The 18,390-nt window shown below is 60.4% G+C and overlaps 1 protein-coding gene across 6 annotated transcripts in view; it reads left to right on the top strand.

The window, feature by feature from the left end:
- WIZ (WIZ zinc finger) overlaps positions 1-17,720 on the top strand; it is a 56,605-nt gene extending 38,885 nt beyond the window's left edge. For 4 of the 6 annotated variants that reach the window (XM_062598420.1, XM_062598418.1, XM_062598419.1 and 1 more), the window contains 8 exons: positions 8,199-8,363; positions 9,441-9,944; positions 12,159-12,641; positions 13,778-14,314; positions 14,600-15,133; positions 15,346-15,783; positions 15,897-16,095; positions 16,300-17,720. In XM_062598420.1, the coding sequence (XP_062454404.1) occupies positions 8,199-8,363; positions 9,441-9,944; positions 12,159-12,641; positions 13,778-14,314; positions 14,600-15,133; positions 15,346-15,783; positions 15,897-16,095; positions 16,300-16,456 (3,017 nt within the window). In that variant the 3' untranslated portion in view covers positions 16,457-17,720. The remainder of the gene's footprint in view (positions 1-8,198; positions 8,364-9,440; positions 9,945-12,158; positions 12,642-13,777; positions 14,315-14,599; positions 15,134-15,345; positions 15,784-15,896; positions 16,096-16,299) is intronic. The other 2 variants (XM_062598423.1, XM_062598421.1) reach the window with 1 other exon arrangement.
- Positions 17,721-18,390: the final 670 nt, after the last annotated feature.

Raw genomic sequence — 18,390 nt, 5'->3', positions numbered from 1 at the left:
TGGTTGCTGTCCCGGGTGGTGTTTCCTGCGCTCACCCGTTGCTTTCTCCGTACGTCGCGATGGGCAAAAGTGTGCCCTGCTGCTGCAAGTGCCTCCTTAAACCCTGGCTTGGCTTTCTGCAGAGACTGTTTGTATATCTCCTGCTCCAAACCTTTTGGCAGCTACCTCGGAGAACACGTGGCTCCTCTTGGCAGGCGCTGGGAAATGTTAGGCAATGATATCCTCCCGAAAACATCCTGTAGCTCTCCTCCCTTTCAGCCTGCCTCACCTTGCTCTGCCCCCAAGATTGCTTCCGCTGGCCTGGCAGCGTCGTCTTATGGTTTTTCTTCTCCGTTTCTGCAGATCTAACGTTCCTTTGCCTCCCTTATTGGCCCCAAAGTGCAAGGCTTTCTGCTAGGCCTGGACTTCTCCTCTAGATCTGCTCCTGCACAGCAACAATGTCACCAAGTCTGGTCTGACAAGGTGAAGAGCCAGGAGAGCAAATGAGCATTTGCTCACTAGCCCTCAGATGAGGCCACAGAACTGGGGCTGCTCCTACAATGCCTAAGCCCTTCCTTAGCTGAAGAGCATCGACCCCCTCGTTAACCTCTCTTTCGGAATAAAACTCCATTTGATGGTGCCGTAGGGTCATTCTCACTGCAAAGCCTGTCCAAAGGATGCTGTACCCAAGCTCTGGCACAGTCTCCTGCTTCCTGCCGGGAACGGAAAGCTAATCCGAGGGTGAGGAACCAGCTCAACCATCTTGTCAGCCCAGCATCTGCCAAAACGTAGCATGCAGTGACCTTTCAGAGGGATGTTTGCACATGGAAATGTCTCTCTGAGCTGGTCAGTCTTGAGGAGAAGATTGGAGCAGATGTTTCAGTACTGACCTTGGTGGAACTCATTTCCTCATCCAGCTATTTTGCCTTCTGAGCTGCCTGCAAGGGCCTGTTGATGGGCTCCGTTGATGGGCTTTGGTGCTCTTCCAAAGGCCTGTTCACACTGCTCTGAGCATCAGAGTTGCTCAGCTCTGTCCAGACCATGTCAGGTTGACCAGCATATCTGTCCTGGGCTGCATGTTCTCCAGGTCTTCCGTTAACAAGTCTCAACAGCAGAAATACAAGTTGCGTCAAAATATTGTTAACTGGTATTCTACATTCTCGTTAGCAAAGAAAGTTCTTTTCCGTAGATCTAAAAAATGCTCAACTCTGTTGCTTTGAGGTCTTTTCCCAATGGACCTGAACAATTTCCATCATCTTGTTGGCCAGAGACATTTTGTGTATTGCTTTGGTTCCCCTTGTTGGTATTCGGTTCCCAGCTGGGAGTTTGTACTCGTCAGATTTAGTCCTCATTTTTCGTGTTTGTTATATATTTTTGTGATATTCTGCTTGCTGGTTTTGTCGTCCTTTCAGTCAAAGAAACCTCTCTGCCCCAGTTACCTGCGCTCTGCGGTGGGCTGTTCCTCTGAGATGTAGCGCCGCATTTGTCTCTGACCCGCATCCATCTGGGAAGTAGGTTGGATTTGGGGATTTTTTTTTCTCCTGACAGATCTTTTTCCAGCTTTCCTAGGCCAGTTTGAAATTGTCTACTGGCATCTTTGAATAGGCTGCAGTGCTTTGTACGCTGAGCGAGGCTGCTGCCCCATCCGACCTGTTAATAAAAACTTAGTTTGGAGCAAGTTTTAGGAGAGCTCGTGCTGAACTCGGTCTGTCTCCTGGTTCCCAGGACACCCTTCGTAACTGCTCCTCGAATTTGGCTTCTTAGCTACATCCGCATCTAACCTGAAAATAATTTCTAGGTCACGCATTCATGACTGCTTCTGAAGATGAGGCAGCCTCAGAAATCTTATTAAAGAGGCTGCATCTCTGATTTCCCCCCCCCCATCTACAAGGACTGGCATAGGTTTTTTCTGCATTTTCCAGGCACTGGTCCCAATCCTTACGAAAGCACCCTGGATGGCACAGGGCCAGAGAAAAGAGGAGACTAGGGAGCTCATTCTGGGGGGCAACTAATGGAAAAAAAAAAGGAGTATGAGGATGAAAAGCTCAAAAATTAATTGTAAGGACATCTAGGGGAACCCAGAGGTGGTCCCCTTGGAGACGTGAGTGGGCGAGGGAGCGGACGCAGTGGTGCTTAGATTCCTCTCCCTGGCTTCTCTCATCCCGGGCGTTAGAGGTTGAAGGAGACCAGAGTGGCATGGGTTGTGTGGTTTCTACCTGGCTTGTTCTATCTATCTGTTCCTTGTCATCTGCCAGGTGCCTGCAGATTTTGAGCCGTCAAAAGGAAAGCAAGTGGAATACAGCCGGGCTGTGATGATGTGAACGCCTCCCCATCCTCCTCTGTCCTCCTCTTGAGCGCAGGCCCTAGGTTTGCCTGTCCTCTCCCCATCCCTCTACAGCTCCAGTCACCTTTGGGCTTTCAAAGATAATTTCTCACGAGGCCAAAAGCGCTGTAGGGAGCGGGTGGGAATGGCAGCATCGCTCTCCCAGCGCTGGCCGTCTGGTGGGAACGCTCCTGCCCTTCGCCTTTCCCTTGATGTTGTGCTCTCTCGCTCCTTCCTTTGCCAGGGACTGGTAGTGCTGATCTGCTGACAGACGCATCTATTTTGAGCAAACTCAACCGTGCTAGTTCGGATCCCAAAATTAAACTATCCCAGCAGAGGTTTGCTTAAGTAGAACAAGGGAGCTTCCACCCACTGCTCTGCCACCAAGCTGGCAGTGGTCGTGTCGGCAGCAGTGCTGCAGAGGAGCCCGTGCAAGGTGACCTCTTCCAGCAGCACATCTTGGGCTGGAAGAGGATGTTTCTTCTAGATTTGTCTGAGCTTTTTGTTTCCTTCTCGATAATTTGATTCGAGTGCGAAGGCTTCGGCGTAGCTGAACAGCCTCTGGCCTCCTCTTATTTCCATTCTGACCTTTGCTTCCTCCAGTTAATTGTGGTCACCCCTCAGCAAAGGGAAAGAAAAGGAGTCAAAACCTTTGAGCTTTGTGGACGTGGCCTTTAGTTCTCCTTGCCATCAAGGAGTCTGTGTCCCCCACGGCACCTGCGTTAATCACAGATGTACACAAGTTGGAAGAGCGTTTTGGAGCTCTCTATCTGACCCCAGCTCAGAGCAGGGCCAAATGCAAAGTTGGGGCAGGTTGCCCAGGGCAGCGTTCAGCTGAGTTTTTGGAGATGCCACTACCTTTCTTCCCAGGTTAATGTGCTCTGAGGCCCCCTCCTCGTGTTGCAGTTCTCAGGGCACAGCAAGGTGATCTCCTTTTTGTGTTAGCCCTTCTGATTTTTGTCCCTGTGTGCTCATTCTGTGCTTGCCCACAGCCTGACCTACTTTCCGCTGCCTTTGATTCCCTTCTTGAGTTCCAGGTTACTGAAAAGCTCTCGCTGGCCTCCTGCTTCACTTCCTTCCTTTCCCTGCACTGGGATCACGTGCGCTGTTGCCCTTGATATTCTCCCTTCTGCTCTCCAAAGGTTTCTGATGGTAGGCAGCACCACAGTGAAGCAAAAGGAAGCTCTCTGCTGGTTTCTGGCTTGAATTTGAGCTCCATTCTCACCATTGCTGATCTATGGCCACTGTAGGTTGAGAACTGGCTGAAAGGCAGAGCTCAGAGGGTTGTCATCAGTGGTGCTACATCTAGCTGGAGGTCTGTGGCTAGTGGACTTCCCCAGGGCTCAGTACTGGCTCCTATCCTGTTCAGCTTATTCATCAATGATCTGGATGAAGGGACAGAGTGCCTCCTCAGCATGTTTGCTGATGATACCAAACTCGCAGGAGTGGCTGATAACCCCGGGGTTCTGTGCTGCCATTCAGAGAGACCTGGACAGGCTGGAGAGTTGGGTGGAGAGGAACCTCATGAAGTTCAACAAGGACAAGTGCACCTGCACCTAGGAGGAAATAACCCTGTGCGCCAATACAGGCTACGGGTGACCTGCTGGAAAGCAGCTCTGTGGAGAAGGACCTGGGAATTTTGGTGGACAACAAGTTGACCATGAGCCAGCAATGGGCCTTTGTGGCCAAGAAGGCCAATGGTATCCTGGGGTGCATTAGGAAGAGTGTTGCCAGCAGGTCGAGGGAGGTGATCCTGCCCCTTTACTCAGCCTTGGTGAGGCCACATCTGGAGTACTGAGCCCAGTTCTGGGCTCCCCAGTACAAGAGAGACATGGAGCTACTGGAGAGAGGCCAGCATAGGGCTACAAAGATGATTATAGCTGGAGCATCTCCCTTATGAAGAAAGGCTGTGAGAGCTGGCCTGGAGAAGACTGAGGAGGTGATCTTATCAACATTCAGGTATACAAATACCTGAAGGCAGGGTGTCAAGAGGATGGGGTCGGACTCTTTTCAGTGGTGTCAGGACAAGAAGCAACGGACACAAACGTGGGAAGTTGTGTCTGAATTTAAGGAAAAACTTCTTTACTGTGAGAGTGACAGAGCACCAGAACAGGTTGGCCAGAGAGGTTGTGGAGTCTCCTTCTCTGGAGATACTCAAAACCTCGCCTGGATGCGATCCTGTGCAGCGTGCTCTAGGTGACCCTGCTTGAGCAGAGGGGTTGGACCAGATGATCTCTAGAGATCCCTTCCAGCCTCAGCCATTCTGTGATATACTCAGAGAATGTAGTAGAAGGAGACTTTCTCCTCTTCCTGTTAAATTTCTCCTCTTCCTGTTAAATTTCTCCTCTTCCTGTTAAATTCCGGCAAGCTCCTGGGCCTGGCGCATACCTCAAGGTTTCCTGGACCTGATCTTCTCCAGCCCTGCGCTCTTTTAAGCCAGGCCACGTAGGAGAGAAGTCTCGCGCAACGACCAAATACATACGAGCAGGGTGTGCTGTGGTGGCTGACAGATTGCCTTGCCGCCTGGCAGGGAAACGAGGGGGAACTTCCCCGCACAGTTCGTTAGCAACCCTTCTTCCTCAGCAAAGCCAGCGAGGGGAAGCAATGTGTCTGAGCGCTCAAAAGCGTGACAAGGAGCTGGCAAACAGTCCCTTTGGCAGGAATCTGCTTCCACAGAGCCCTGGATGCTGTCAAAGACTGGCTAGTTAGCCAAGGCAGATGCTTTTATCCCTACCCCAGCCCGCGTCCTTAGCAAGCCAGCGAGCAGAGTCCTGCCTGTCCTAGCGTTTTCAGTGTCCCTTGTCACCTTCTCTGTATCTTCCCGAGGCAGTAGCGAGATTTGGCTCCAGTTTGGGGATTTCTTTCCCCCAGATCGTGGTGCAAATTTGAGCATAGCCTGCAGCTCTAAGGTGGCACCGGCTGCTCCGTGGACCGTCCCTTGCAGCAAGGTTAAAGGAACAGGTTGTCCAAGCTTGAGCCTTTTTTTGGTTGTGACGGAGGTGGCCAGGACGTTGGAGACTGTCAGGAGCTTTTCTGGGTCCTGGAGTGGTTTCTTGAGAACTCATGCTGGGATCCTTCACGGGGTGTTTGCAGTCGTGGTCCACAGGTGAGCGGGTGTCCTCTCAGCACCTGAAAGCTGTCTGGAACGACACAGTCCGTGTTGTTGCTGGACTGAGACCACTGGGGGTCTCTGGTTGCTGCTGCGAGCTTGGAAAGCTCCTAAAACATCAAGATTTGGGCCGCCGTCATTTCTTTAGCCTCTCGAAAGCCAGCGCTGTTCAGTCCATCAACAGCCCCACTTCAAGCGGTTCGTAAGGAGCGTGGTCTTCAGATGGGGAAGAAGGTAGGAAGCTGAACCTCCAAAATTTTACCGTGCTGAAAAAAAAAATGAGTGTCAAATGTGGATCTATATTTGTTGTAGCTGCGGGCTTTTGTTGGACTGTCTCCTCTCCCCTGCAGCCTCTTCTCGGTTTGGTTTTGTTTGCTTTTATTCTCTGGGCGCTCTGGGGATGGCAGGTGGGTTTCTCGCAGGCCGTGGGATGTTCGTGGTGTAATTATAGCCTGGTCGTAGACTGAGCCCTGCAGGCTGTTGCATTTGGATCCTCGCCTTGTAAGGCGAGAAGCCCCCTTGGGCTGGGTGCCTGGGACTCCGCACCCTGGCTCTCGCCGCCGCGTTGTTCCTCCGCGCGGCTTTGACCGTTGCTTTGGGGTTTTGCAGCAGGCGTTAGTGAGCCGGGGCGGCTTTTTGCTTCCTACATGTGTTTCCACTGCGTTCCCGTCCGGTCCTGATGCCACAGGAATGAGGAACGGCCTCAGCACTGCTTCCCTTTTTCCTGTGGGGCTTTGCCGCCAGCAGCCCGCCCGGCCCGGCCTCCCATCCTCGCGCTCTCTCGGTGCCGCTCCCTGCGCTCGTTTGGGGATATTTTGGGGATAGTCTTGCCTAAAATTGTGAGCGCACGCCAGTGACGGTGGCTGGTCGTTCCCCACCACCGCCCTGAGAGGAACATGGGGGTCACGGGGCAGGTTGCTGCTTTCGCCTGGTTGGGTTTGAGCCTGTATTTTGCGCCTCCCTCGTTCAACGAAAACCCTCGCCGGGATCTCAGGAGCCAGGCAGGGTCCCCAGAACCCTTCTGGTAACAAACCATGTTTTTTTTTTTTTCCTTTTTTTTTTTTCTTTTTGTGCTTTTGGCGAAACGATTTGACTAAAAACCTACCGGCACGTCCCAAATTGTGGCAGGGGGCCGGGGAGAGGCCGGTTCCCCTCTCCCTGCCAGGGATGGGTGCTAGGCCAGGCCGAGCCCAGTTACCGGCAACGGGGCATCGAGCCAGGTGGGGTGACGGGGTCAATGTGTGTGTGTGTGTGTGGAGGGGGACGACACTGGGGCTGAGCTGGGCACAGCCCCGGGCTCAGACGTGGCTCTGTGCTCCGGGTTTGGAGGCCTTTTGGCCCCGAGTCCCGGCCTCGCACACTGCCATGGCGCCCCCTTCTCCCCCCCCCCCCCTCCCCCAAACCCGGCGCTCGCTAGCTCGGCGCTCCCCTCTCCGGCCTGGCGCGGCCTCCCGCGAATCTCTGCCGCTCCCGCCTGGCCGGTCGGGGGCGCCGATTGCTCGGCAGGCGGCCGCTTCGCCTTGAGGCGGCGCGGCGCCCGCCGCCGCCTGCCCGCTCGGCCGCCCGCGCGAACGCGTCGGCGCTCGGCTGCGCGACCTGGGCGGGCGGGCCGGGAGGGCGCCGCGCTTCGGCGCTCGGCTGCGCGGCCTGGCGGCCGCCCCGCATGTGCCGGAGCCAAGATGGCGGCCTCCACCTCCTCGCAGCCTAAAGTGACAAAAGCGGCGGCGGCGCCGCGGCCCCGCGATCGGGGCGGGGACGGCGAACCCGAGCCCGAGGCGGCGCCCGAGCCGGGTGAGCGCCCCCTTTCCCCGCCCGCCCCCTGGCCCGTCGCGCCGGGGCTCAGCCGCGGCCCTCTTTCTCCCCCCCCCCCCTTCTCCCCCCTCCCCCCGCCTCAGCCGCCGCCGCCGCCTCAGCGCCGGGCCCGAGCGGCCCAGCCCGGTTCAGGCCCCGCCAGCGGGCCCGGCCCTGACAGGAGCGGCCCCACCTGGGCCGCTGTCGCCGAGCCTCGGTCCTCGCCGCCGCCCTCCTTTGTCCCTATCGGAGTCGGCTTCCTCCAGCACCCCCCACCCCGGTCGAGTCTACCGGAGCTTTGGCCCTTTCGAGCCCCATTTTGCCCCCACACGGTGCCCTCCCCCCCCCCCCCACACACACAAACCAGGTCAGCACCTGCTTCCTGTCACTGTCCGAGTGCCCTTACGAAGCAGCTCCATTACCCCCCCCAATCCGTCCCCCCCCATCCCCCTTCGCCGCTCCTCCTTCTCCCTCTTCAGGCCTCCCCGAAGAAGCGCCGAGCTGGGGAAGCAAATCCCGACGGATGGTGCCCGGACAGTGTCCTTCAAGCGCTGCCATTCCCCCACCCCCTCCTTTTCCTTGCTTCGAGCCTGCTACCCCGGCAGTGGTGCGTTGACACCCGCCGCAGCCCCCGTCCGCTGGATGTCCGCGATGCCAGATGCCGGCAGGGCTGGGCCTCCCCGCGGGGAGCTGCCGCTGCTCCCGAGTCCTGCTGGGTTGTTGCCGGTCCCTGCCGATGCAGCGGTGCCTCAGCTCCCACCTGTACGACCGGCCCAACCCGCTCAGAAAGTGTAAAAGCTTCTACAGGGATTTGCTGTCTGAAGAGGCTGTGTCAGTTTTTCCCCCTTAGGTTTCCACTCTGGGTTTAGCCGCCAACATTTAGCTAAGGAGTAGCTTAAACATCTGTAAAGGGCACGACTGCCTCCCTGGTTCCCCTTGCCCACGTCTCCTCGGCACATCCCTGCTCTGGAGCTCACTGTCTCCTTCCTTTGGCAGTCCTCGCTCCGGAGGAAGAGGAGCTGGTGGCCATGGAGGTGGGCTCGCCCCCGCTGCCGAAGAAGAGTGCTCCTGCCGGGCAGCTAGATCAGCCGCCGAGCAGGATAGGGACCAAGCTGTCTCCTGAACCACCTGGGAACAAGCCAGAGCCTCAGGACTCCAAATGTGAGTACTTTCCCTGCGCTGTCTCGTTCCTCGGATGGCCGAGCCACAGGTTTCCGTTGTGATGAGAGAGAAAATAGCTCGTGTTAGCACCTTACTTGTGGCTTTGCAGCAGAGAAATGATGTCTGGGAAGCTGCTGTCCAGCTAGGCTGGACTTGAATCTGGCTGTAGCCTATTAAAGCTGGGATTAAAGATGCTCCAGAGTTCTCTCTGGGCATTTCCGATCTCACTTCGGGCACAGGTGGCAGCCGGTGGCGTTTCAAGGCTGTTGCACCTCAGCAAGACCCACTGGGATGTCAAACTGGCTCACCTGAGTGCACGTTAGGTCCCAGCCGCAGGGATGCGGTGCTTCGCGGCGCTGGATGCTGTGAGCTTGGGATCATGGAAAATAAAAGCAGGAGAAGCTGCATCCAAAGGGTCCCCTGTGCTGGGTGGCTTTGGGGCTCCAGGCAGCGGGTTGTTTAACCTGATCTGGGAGGATTTTTGAGATGCTTTTGCTGAATTTCTTTCTGGAAGAGGCTGGCCAGGTTGTGCTCTTGTATCACTGATTTAAGCTGCTCTTCTCTTTCCCTGCAGCTTTCCAAAGCTTGCTAGAACCAACACGAGCTTTTTGTTCTCCTTAGACCCCGTTAGTTGTGCCCTCCCGTGCCTTCTGCTTTGTTTGCCGGTTAACAAGGTTCCCCAAAAGGCTACGGGGATTAGACACATCTCAGACCCTCACTGCTGGGCTCCAGAGCCTGCCTGCGGCTCGCAGACCCCCAGCGCCTCGAAAACACGACAAAAAATGCCCTGTTGAGCAGGGAGACGGGCAGAGCAGCCTCCGCGCGCTCCAGGCCAACGGTCTGTCGTCTTCCCGTGGCTCTGCTCTCCCTTCTCCAATTTATCCCTGGCCGCTGCGGCGGCAAGCAGAGGGCCTTTACGTACATGGGGAGGTGGGTTGGGAGCGGTAAAAGTCTCTCGCAGCGTGGCCAGACGTGGAGACTGTGAGGAGCTGATGCGTCTGGCTGCCTCCTTGCCCTGACTTTTTCTTTCTTTTTTTTTTTTTTTTTTTATTCTCTCCCCCTCCGCGTCGACTGTAGCCCAGAACCTTACAACATGCGAGGTGTGCGGCGCCTGTTTCGAAACCCGCAAAGGCCTGTCCAGCCATGCCCGCTCTCACCTGCGGCAGCTCGGCGTGGCCGAGTCGGAGAGCAGCGGGGCCCCCATCGACTTGCTCTACGAACTGATGAAGCAGAAGGGCAAACCTGACGGCAGCCCCCTGTCGCCAGCCCTCGGCAAGAAATCCGGCTCCCCCAAAGACGGCGCCACCGGCTCCCCCCGACCCACCCTGCTGGCGCTCAGCAAAGGCGGCGACCGCCCGCCCGACGGCCCCGTCAACAAAGCCATCAAATCCCCCCCGGGTTTCTCAAAGAGCCTCTCCCAACCGGGCTCCCCTATCCTCAAGAAGGTGCCGCCCGCGCTCTCGGGGTCCCCGTCTCCGAAAAACCCCGAGGACAAGAGCTCCAAGCTCACCCTGAGCCCGCTGCAGAGCTCACCCAAAGCACAGTGGCCGCAGGCGGACGAGGAAGGACCCCTCAATTTAAGTGAGTCTTTTTACCTTCGGTGTTTTCCCCTTAGGCCTCAAATAGGAGAGTTGGGGGCCGGGGGACACCTGGCTTCTCCTGTCCGGCTGTTGGCAGGCCGGGCGCAGGCACTGTGGTTTTGGGTGTAGGTGCCGGTGGTCGCTAACAGCCGCCGGTGGCCTGCAGCGGGGAGACACCCGCTGCTCTGTCGCGGCTGTAGGAGAGGGGTCGTCATCCCTGCCTGGGTAAACAGGGGCTTGCGGTTGCTGCCCGTCGTGATTTCGGCAAAACCGTTTCTACTCGTGGCTCTCTGCCCTCCGAGCTCTTTGCATTTCTCTCTCTTTCTCTTTCTCTCTCTCTCTCTCTCTGCAGCCTGGGACCAAGCGGGCCGTCTCCTCTTACAAACCCCAGTCCTTCCTGCGGCCGGGTGCTTGCGCGCAGGTCCCTCTGCCTGCTGCTTCTCTCTCCTTGCTCGGCAGCCCTCCGCTGCTGCCGTTCCGGGCCGCGGCGTTACCCCTTCAGGCTGGCAGAGAGCGCCGTGCTTCTCGCGGCTCGGTCCAGCACCCACTGCCTCCCCAGGAGAGACCAAGGGCTCTCTAGGTGCGGCGGAAAGCCCTAGGAAGCTCCCCGAGCTGCCTGGCAGCTCCCCGAGGAGCGCGGGCGGCTTTTCCCACTGCTGCTGCAACGCGCTTGTGGCTGAATCGGCGCAGCGTGACCTTCTGCGGCGGGGGTAGCCCAGCAGCACGTTGAGGTGGCGTCTCCAGAGTAGGACACGCTCGGAAATTGCCTCGGGACTGGAGTCCTGGTGCTTTCCCTCTTCATCCGTAAGGTCCGTAGGTAACTTGTTCTGATACGCTGAGACCGGAGTGACTTTCTGGCAGCGGCTGGCTCTTGCCCCGCTTCTCCCAGACCTTTGAGTCCTGCCAGGAACCTCTTGATAAATGCGCTCAAAAGAGCTCTTGGCCTCTCTGGCCCGTTCATTCTCCATCCTTGTTGCTGGACCTGCCCGGCAGAGCTGTAGCGCTGCTCTGTGAGTGCGACCCGCCGCTGGGAGAGGGAACAGCTCCCGTCCGGGTTGGTACCGCTGCAGATGGTTAACCTAAGCGCTCAGTAGATCCTCCTTTGGCTGAAACCAGGCTTTGTGGTTCAGCCCTGCGATTGAGAGAGATGGTGGCGAGCGCAAACATCTGCTCTGCCACCCGCCTTGATCCTTCCTCGCCTGGTCCGGGCCTAGGCGACCCGAGCTGCTGGGTCCGAGCCGCGTTCGAGAGGGTTTGGCAGGCAGCGGCGGTATCTGCACGTAGCTTTCCCTGGCGTCTTCCCCGCTTGCTCGGTGCGCAGCCTCACGCGGAAGGACCTGCATGCGGGTGGTCCCGGAGCGACGTTGGGAGCCTGGCTCTGCCCGTGCTCCCTCCTGGTGTCCTGGAGTCTCCGCCAGCTGGCCCAGCTCCTTGGGAAGAGCGAGCCGACGGTGCGTGTGGGACAGACTTTGCGTGTTGCGGAAGTGGCCAGGCTCCTAGGATGGTTCCCTTTAGAAATCGCCCCATGTTTGGCGTCGTTTCTCGCGACGAAGCAGGCGTGGAAGAGAGCGTCCTTGCGTTGGGCTGTGTTTGGGCCTTCCCTCGTTACCAGAAGCGCAGCTTTACGACCCAAAGTCTCTCAAATCCTGGAGGCTGGGGATTCGCTAAACCCCTGAGGTTTCTCGTCGTTCTTTTTGGAACCGTCGGGCCATAAAGTCGCTCCTTGCTGTTCAGCATCTCGCTTTTTCCCAACGCGAAACCCTCCGGCATTGCCGCTTTCTGACAGCTTCCGACAGCCAGGGCTGGTGCTTCCCACGCTGCCAGTCGCTTGGCAGCTTGTGGGAAAGGCTTTAGCTGGAGGATGCACCCCGGAGGTTTGCAGCGTGCTCTCCGGATGCCGCTCTTCAGTCGGCAGACAGAAAATAACGCCGTCCGGCCCTGGCTCCTCTGCCCCGTTTCTTGCGGCCTTTTAAAGGCAGCCGGTGAGTGGAGCGAGTGGAACGACGGCGAAGCGGTTTGTGCCTCGCTCTTGGCCGCTGTCCGAATTCCTCTTCGTTAGGGCTGCCTGCTAATGAAGCCGTAGGAGCGGAAAACCTCTTCGCTGGCCCGGTCAGCTTGGTTTGAGCTATGTCCCCTGGCAGGGTGCAAGCGGCGCTGGCTGGACGCGCTCCTCAGTGACCGTACGTATTATGATGAATCTATTTTCTTTCCGCAGCTGTAGATAGTGACTCGGGCAAAGACATTGACTGCCAGTTATGTGGCGCCTGGTTTGAAACCAGAAAGGGCTTGTCCAGTCACGCTAGAGCCCACCTGAGACACCTGGGAGTGGATGACCCAGATGCTAAAGGATCGCCCATTGATGTTTTAAATGACCTCATCAAAAGCGAAGACTTCAAAAGCCGCCTGGCTTCTCTCCTCCCTAGCGAGAGGAAACCGTTAGGGGAGGCCGGCAGCCCCCATAAGCCCAGCTCTAAGAGCCCAGCTGCAGCGGCTCCCACGGCACACGCGAAGCCAGCGCTCCCGCCGCGGCCTTTGCGCAAAGAGGCAGCAGATCTCCTACCTCCTTCCCCTCCGCCGGCCAAGAAACCGAAGCTGCAGGCGCACCGGCTCTCGGCTGGGGCCAGTCTGCGCGGTGAACAGGGTCTTTCTTCCGGCGCCTACTGGGCTTCGGACGCCGTGATGCCTCCGCTCAACATCTGTAGGTCCCCTTCTCGGCGCTGCCTCCTCTCCCTGCCCCTCGCCCTTCCCGGCCTTGCTCCCGCGGCGCCCGGAAATCCAGCCGGCCCCGTTAACGCTTCCGTTTGGCTGCAGCAGGGATTAAATGAGCCTCCTGCCCACCTTCCCCTCTGTTCCTCCTCCCATTAAAAAAAAAAAAAAATCCGTCTTGAGCATCTTCTTGCTCCGCTCAGCCCTGAGTGCGGTCTGCAGCCGCCGTTCCTTCCTCAGCCCGCAGGGACGGCCGCTCGGCGCGGCTCCGGGCCCGAAAACGCCTGGCAAGTCCCGCGCGCGCTGGTCTTGCCCTGAAATTATCCAGTCTGTCCGAGGTCTCCCTCGTTCCGCGGATTCAGGCCGGCAGCACGGTCTAACCCCTCTTCCAAGCAGGGATCCATCTCAATTTCTGCCCCTCTCCCCTTCCTTTTTCCACCCCCCCATCCCAACGTGCAGCAAGCGGGGACCTTCTCCCTTCCCCTTCCCCGAGGGAGGGCAGATAGGGACCGGTTAAGCGGTGCCCTCTTCTCCGTGAGCCGCCGGGCAAACGCGGAGGCCGCCGGTGCCTCGAGCAGCCCGGCGCGGAGCGTGTAAAGTCTCGCCGCCGGCCGCCCAGCCTTTTCCCACCGGGATGTTGCATGGCTCGGACCGCTAGCTCGCTTTTGGTGGCGAAAAGAAAACCTCGCCCCGCTTCCCGGGGCTCCTCTTCGGCCTTGGAAACGCGCCGAGGAGGCTCCGCGTTCGCGGGCCGCCGCCGGCTTCGAGTCGCGTGGCGTTGGGCCGGGCGCCGGGAACGCGCGCGTCTTCATCCGGCGCCCTTTCCCCTTCGCGCAGGGCTCGGGCGCGAGCAGAGCTCGCCTTTTCCGGGGGACGCGAGCGAGCGCGTTGTCCCCGGGGCGGCGGCGAGCTCGGCTCGCCCGCCGTTGCGCCTTGCCGCGTGGAACGGCGCGAGGGTTTGAGGCCGCTCGCTTCCGCTCTGCGATCGGCTTCGTGTCGGCCGCGTCGCCTCGGCTTTGTGCTTTTTCCCGGTTCTCGCTGGCGTCCCGGCGCTGCCTCCGTCTGTCCCGGGCGTCCGGGCCGACCGACCTGCGGCGGTCAAACTCGAGTCTCTTTTCCTCGTTGCAGCCTCGGGGTCGGAGCCGGTGCGAGACATCCGCTGCGAGTTCTGCGGCGAGTACTTCGAGAACCGCAAGGGGCTGTCGAGCCACGCGCGCTCCCACCTCCGGCAGATGGGGGTGACCGAGTGGTACGTCAACGGCTCGCCCATCGACACGCTGCGGGAGATCCTCAAGCGCAGAGCCCAGCCTCGGAGCGGCGCCTCCAACCCCTCGGGCCCCGGGCAAAAAGCCATGGCCAAGAGCCTTTTGGGCAGTGTGGGGTCCCTGGAGCCGCGCGGTCCTGGAGAGCTTCACATCCCCACCATTGCCAAGAAGGTCCAGCAGCCGGGCAGCCCCATGGGGCAGTCTCCTACCTCGTCTCCACCTCCCACTGCCCGGAAGATGTTTGCAGGCCTTTCTCCTCCCTCGTTGCAGAAGAAGCTCAAACAAGACCAGCTGAGGGTGGAAATCAAGCGGGAGATGATGTCGGGAGGTCTCCACGGAGACCCCCACCCGTCCGACCGAGCCTGGTCCCCGCGGGAGGAGATGTCTCCCCTGAACCTCTGTAAGTGCCTGGCGGTGGCCTTCCCCCACGCGCCGGCCGAGTGGGACTCGGCTCCCTTGCAGCCGGGGAGGGGACGCGGGGTCCGTCCGTCTCCGAAACGGGGGCTAAACCCTCTCGCTGGCCGCCCCGCGGGCGCTTCGGGGTCGCGCCAGGAGGGTCTCGGCGGATTGACGCCTTCGGCTGCTGCCGCCGGTCGGCCCCCGCGAGGGCGGCGACGTCGGAGGCGCCGCGGGGAGCGCGCCGAGGCCGCCTCTCCCCGACGCCGCCTCTCTCCCTGCCGCGCAGCCTCCCGAGCCGACCCGGTGCGAGACATCCGCTGCGAGTTCTGCGGCGAGTACTTCGAGAACCGTAAGGGGCTGTCGAGCCACGCGCGCTCCCACCTCCGGCAGATGGGGGTGACCGAGTGGTCCGTCAACGGCTCGCCCATCGACACGCTGCGGGAGATCCTCAAGAAGAAGTCCAAACCTTGCGTCATCAAAAAGGAGCCTCACGCCGCCAGCATCGAACCCCCCAAATCTTTGGCGGGGGAGGAGGGGACGGACCCCAAATCCCCCGGGAAAATGCTGCCGACCATGGGCCTGCCTCCCCTGGGCGGCCGGACGGGGAAACCGGGTCCCGGCGGTTCCGGCGTGGCCCGGGAGATCTCGCTGGCTCCGCTCACCAGCAAACCCCAGGGCGGTTTCCTGACGCCGCTGGCTACCAAGCGGCCGCTGCCGGACGACCGCCTGGGCGCCCACGGCGAGATGAAGCACAAGGCGTACATCCAGACGGAGCTGCCTTTCAAAACCAAGACGCTGCACGACAAACCGGCGCACACGTGTAAGTGAGGCCCCCGGCGCGTCGGGTACGGGTGACGGATGGGCTCCTCGCTCCGGGCATCGTCCGCCGCGAGACGCCCGGAGCGCTGCGAGCTCCGTGGAGGAGGAGGAGGATGGTTCGCGATGGGAGGGTGGTGGTCGTGGTGGGGTGGAGGGAGGTTGGACGTGAGCGGCGGTCCCGCGCCGGCGCTCACCGCCCGCCGTGCCGTGCAGCCAGCGAAGCCTGCTGCGAGCTCTGCGGCCTCTACTTCGAGAACCGCAAGGCGCTGGCGAGCCACGCGCGGGCCCACCTGCGGCAGTTCGGCGTCACCGAGTGGTGCGTCAACGGCTCGCCCATCGAGACGCTCAGCGAGTGGATCCGCCACCGGCCCCAGAAAGCCGGCGCCTACCGCAGCTACATCCAGGGCGGCCGACCCTTCGCTAAGAAATTCCGCAACTCGGCGCGCGATCCCGACGGCGCCCGGCGGCTGCCCCTCGGCCTGCAGCCCGGCGGCGTGGCCCTGCTCGGCAAAGGGCTGGCGGCGGCGGAGCTGGGCCAACCCGGCGAACCCGGCAAGCTCCTGGACGGGGCAAGCGGCGGCGAGCGGCCCGTGGTCACCTCCCCTCTCTCGCTGGTGAAGCTGGAGGAGCATCAGCGCCCGAATATCCACAGTGAGTTGGAGGCGGCAGCCGCCCTTTGCTGGGGGATGGGGGGGGGAGGCCGGGTTTCCCCCCCACCCCCCCACCCCGGCCCCACGGGCTCGAACCCACCTCTCCCGCCTTAGAGTTCGAGCGGCGGCAAGCGAGGCCCCTGGACGCCGCCCTGCACCGGGAGGACGAAGCGGCCGACTTCCAGCAGAAGATGGAGGAGCCGCGGCAGGCGCCGCCGCCGCCGCGCGTCAGGCCCGTGCCCTCGCTCGTCCCTCGCCCGCCGCAGACCTCCCTGGTGAAATTCGTGGGGAACATTTACACCCTCAAGTGCAGGTACGTCGGCGCCGGGTGGCTCTCACCCTGCACCCGGAGCCTCTCTTTTTTTTTTTTTTTTTTATTCCCCCTGGTCCGATGGGTTTGGGAGCACGGAGGCGGGTGGAAAAGCACCGGGGAGGATGGGGGGGGGGGGGGAAAGCGGGTGAAATCGGGCGCCGGATTGACGGCCCTTGTCCCCGTGTGTCCCCGTCCCCGCCGCAGGTTCTGCGAGGTGGAGTTCCAGGGTCCCCTCTCCATCCAGGAGGAATGGGTGAGGCACCTGCAGCGCCACATCCTGGAAATGAATTTCGCCAAAGCGGACCCGCTGCGGGCCGAAGCCCCGGCCCCCGAGGCGCCCGCCGTGGCCGAGGCGCAGTAAAAAAAAAAGGAGGAAAAAAAAAAAAAAAAACCCCACCCGGAGGAGGGCGACGGAGCCGGCCGAGGAACGCGGGCGCCGCTTTTCCCCCCCCCACCCGTCTCCGGGCCGGGGCCGGCGTTGGGTGCGAGGGGGAAAGAGCGCGGAAATCGCTGCCCTTCGGACTCGCGCCGGGGCTCCGGAACCTCTTTGCCGCCGGCACGAGCGGCTGATTCCTCCCTTCCCGGCTCCGCCGGCGGCGATCGGGGCGGCGCAACCCCCCACCCTTCCTCCCCATCCTCCTCCTCCCCCCCCCCCCCCCCCCCAGCCACAAGCACTACACGGGAACGAGCCGAACACCCCCCCCCCCCACCACCACCACCCCCTTCCCGCCTCGGCCGGGACGCGCGCCGGCCCTCGGACTCCGCCGGAATTAGGACTTGGGGAAGCTCCTTTCCTGGCCGGGAAAGGGAGCCGGCGCCGGGACGGAAGCGCGCCTGCTCTCCCGCCCGTTTAATCCAAAGACTTGGGCAAGCGCGGGGGGGTGGGGGGTTGGTTTTTTTTTTTTTTTTTTTTTTCTTTTTCCTTTTCGCTCAGCGGGAGAGGAGAGGATTTGTGGATTTGTACATGGCTCTGGAGTTGGTGTATATTCGGATTTGCCGTAGGCGACGATGAATTTTTAGGGTCCCCTCCCCCCGAACACAAACACCCCCCCCCCACCAGGCGTCGGAGTCCGTCGCTTGCCAGGTTGCATGTTGCCCCCCCCCCCTTTTCCCCCTTTCCCGCCGGCCCAAACAAAAAAAAGCCGCCGCCGGTTCCCTCCCAGCGCGGGATTTTGGGGAGGGGGGGGACAAAACGAGGCAGGGGGGATCGGCGAGCGGAAGGGCCGCAAGCGACGGGAAGCGGCTTTCCCAGAGCGGGACGATTCGGATCCTTATTTTTTTTTTCTCTCTCTCTTTCTTTTCTTCCCCCCTCCCTCTCCCCACGCAGCCCCGCTCGCCGTTGCTTTTTATGCCTAGCCGCGTCGCCCTTCCCTCCCTTTCCCCCTTCTCCCCGGCAACTTTTTTAACTCTAGTTTTGGGTAGAAATAAGGAGCATTCATTTTTATTTGAAGGCCCGAGCTCGGAGCGCAGCTTGGAGGGAATTTACCTTTTAACTGTAATTTTTTCTTTTTTTTTTCTTTTTTTTTTGTTTTATTTTTGTTTTTTCTCCCCCTTTTTTTCATTGGGCATATTCTGGTTATCGATGTACCCGGGAATATGTACATTAGATTAAACTCTTCTGGAAACACTCTGGTTTGGAGTTGGGGGAGGCCGGGGCTGGGCTGGAGGCTATTTGCACACGCGTGTGCACGCACGTGTGTGTGCACGTGCCTGCGCGCACACAGCCGGGCGTAGCGTGTGTTGCAGGTAAGCGTGCGTGCTCACCTTGTGTTTGCACGGGGGGGGAAAGGGAATGCAGTCACGTCCCCCGTGCACACGTGTGTGGATCTTCACCAAGCGCTGTCACAGGTGTGCACAGGCACGCGCGTGTGCACGCGGGCTTGCTAACGCAGCGGTATTGCACGTGCACCCGCTCCCGTGCGCATGGGCTAATGGACGTGCATTACGCACACACCCGCGTGCACGCTCAGGGCTGCTCACAGCCGTGAGTGTGCACACGCGCGTGCACCCAGGGCGCCGAATGTGGACACGGTGCACGCGCGTGTGCACAGGCCCGTCCAGGCGTCGCGCGGGTGCTTGTGCGCCTGCCTAGGCGCCCTCGCTGCCCTGCCCAGAGCGGTGCCGGTGCGTGGCGCTTGCACACGCGTGTGCACAGGCCCGGGGCTGCGGGCGCCCACGTGTTCACGCCCGCGCGCGCCCACGTGACGCTCCGCGCGGGCAGGGGCGGGGTCTCCGTGCGGGCAGCCAATGGCAGCGACGCGAAGGGGTGGGGCGAAGAGGGGTCGCTCGTGCGGC

Source organism: Rhea pennata, chromosome 33, assembly GCF_028389875.1.
Source record: "Rhea pennata isolate bPtePen1 chromosome 33, bPtePen1.pri, whole genome shotgun sequence".
NCBI classification, from domain to species: Eukaryota; Metazoa; Chordata; class Aves; order Rheiformes; family Rheidae; genus Rhea; species Rhea pennata.
Note: the sequence above shows the minus strand (reverse complement) of the source record. Positions and strands in the feature narration are given on the sequence as shown.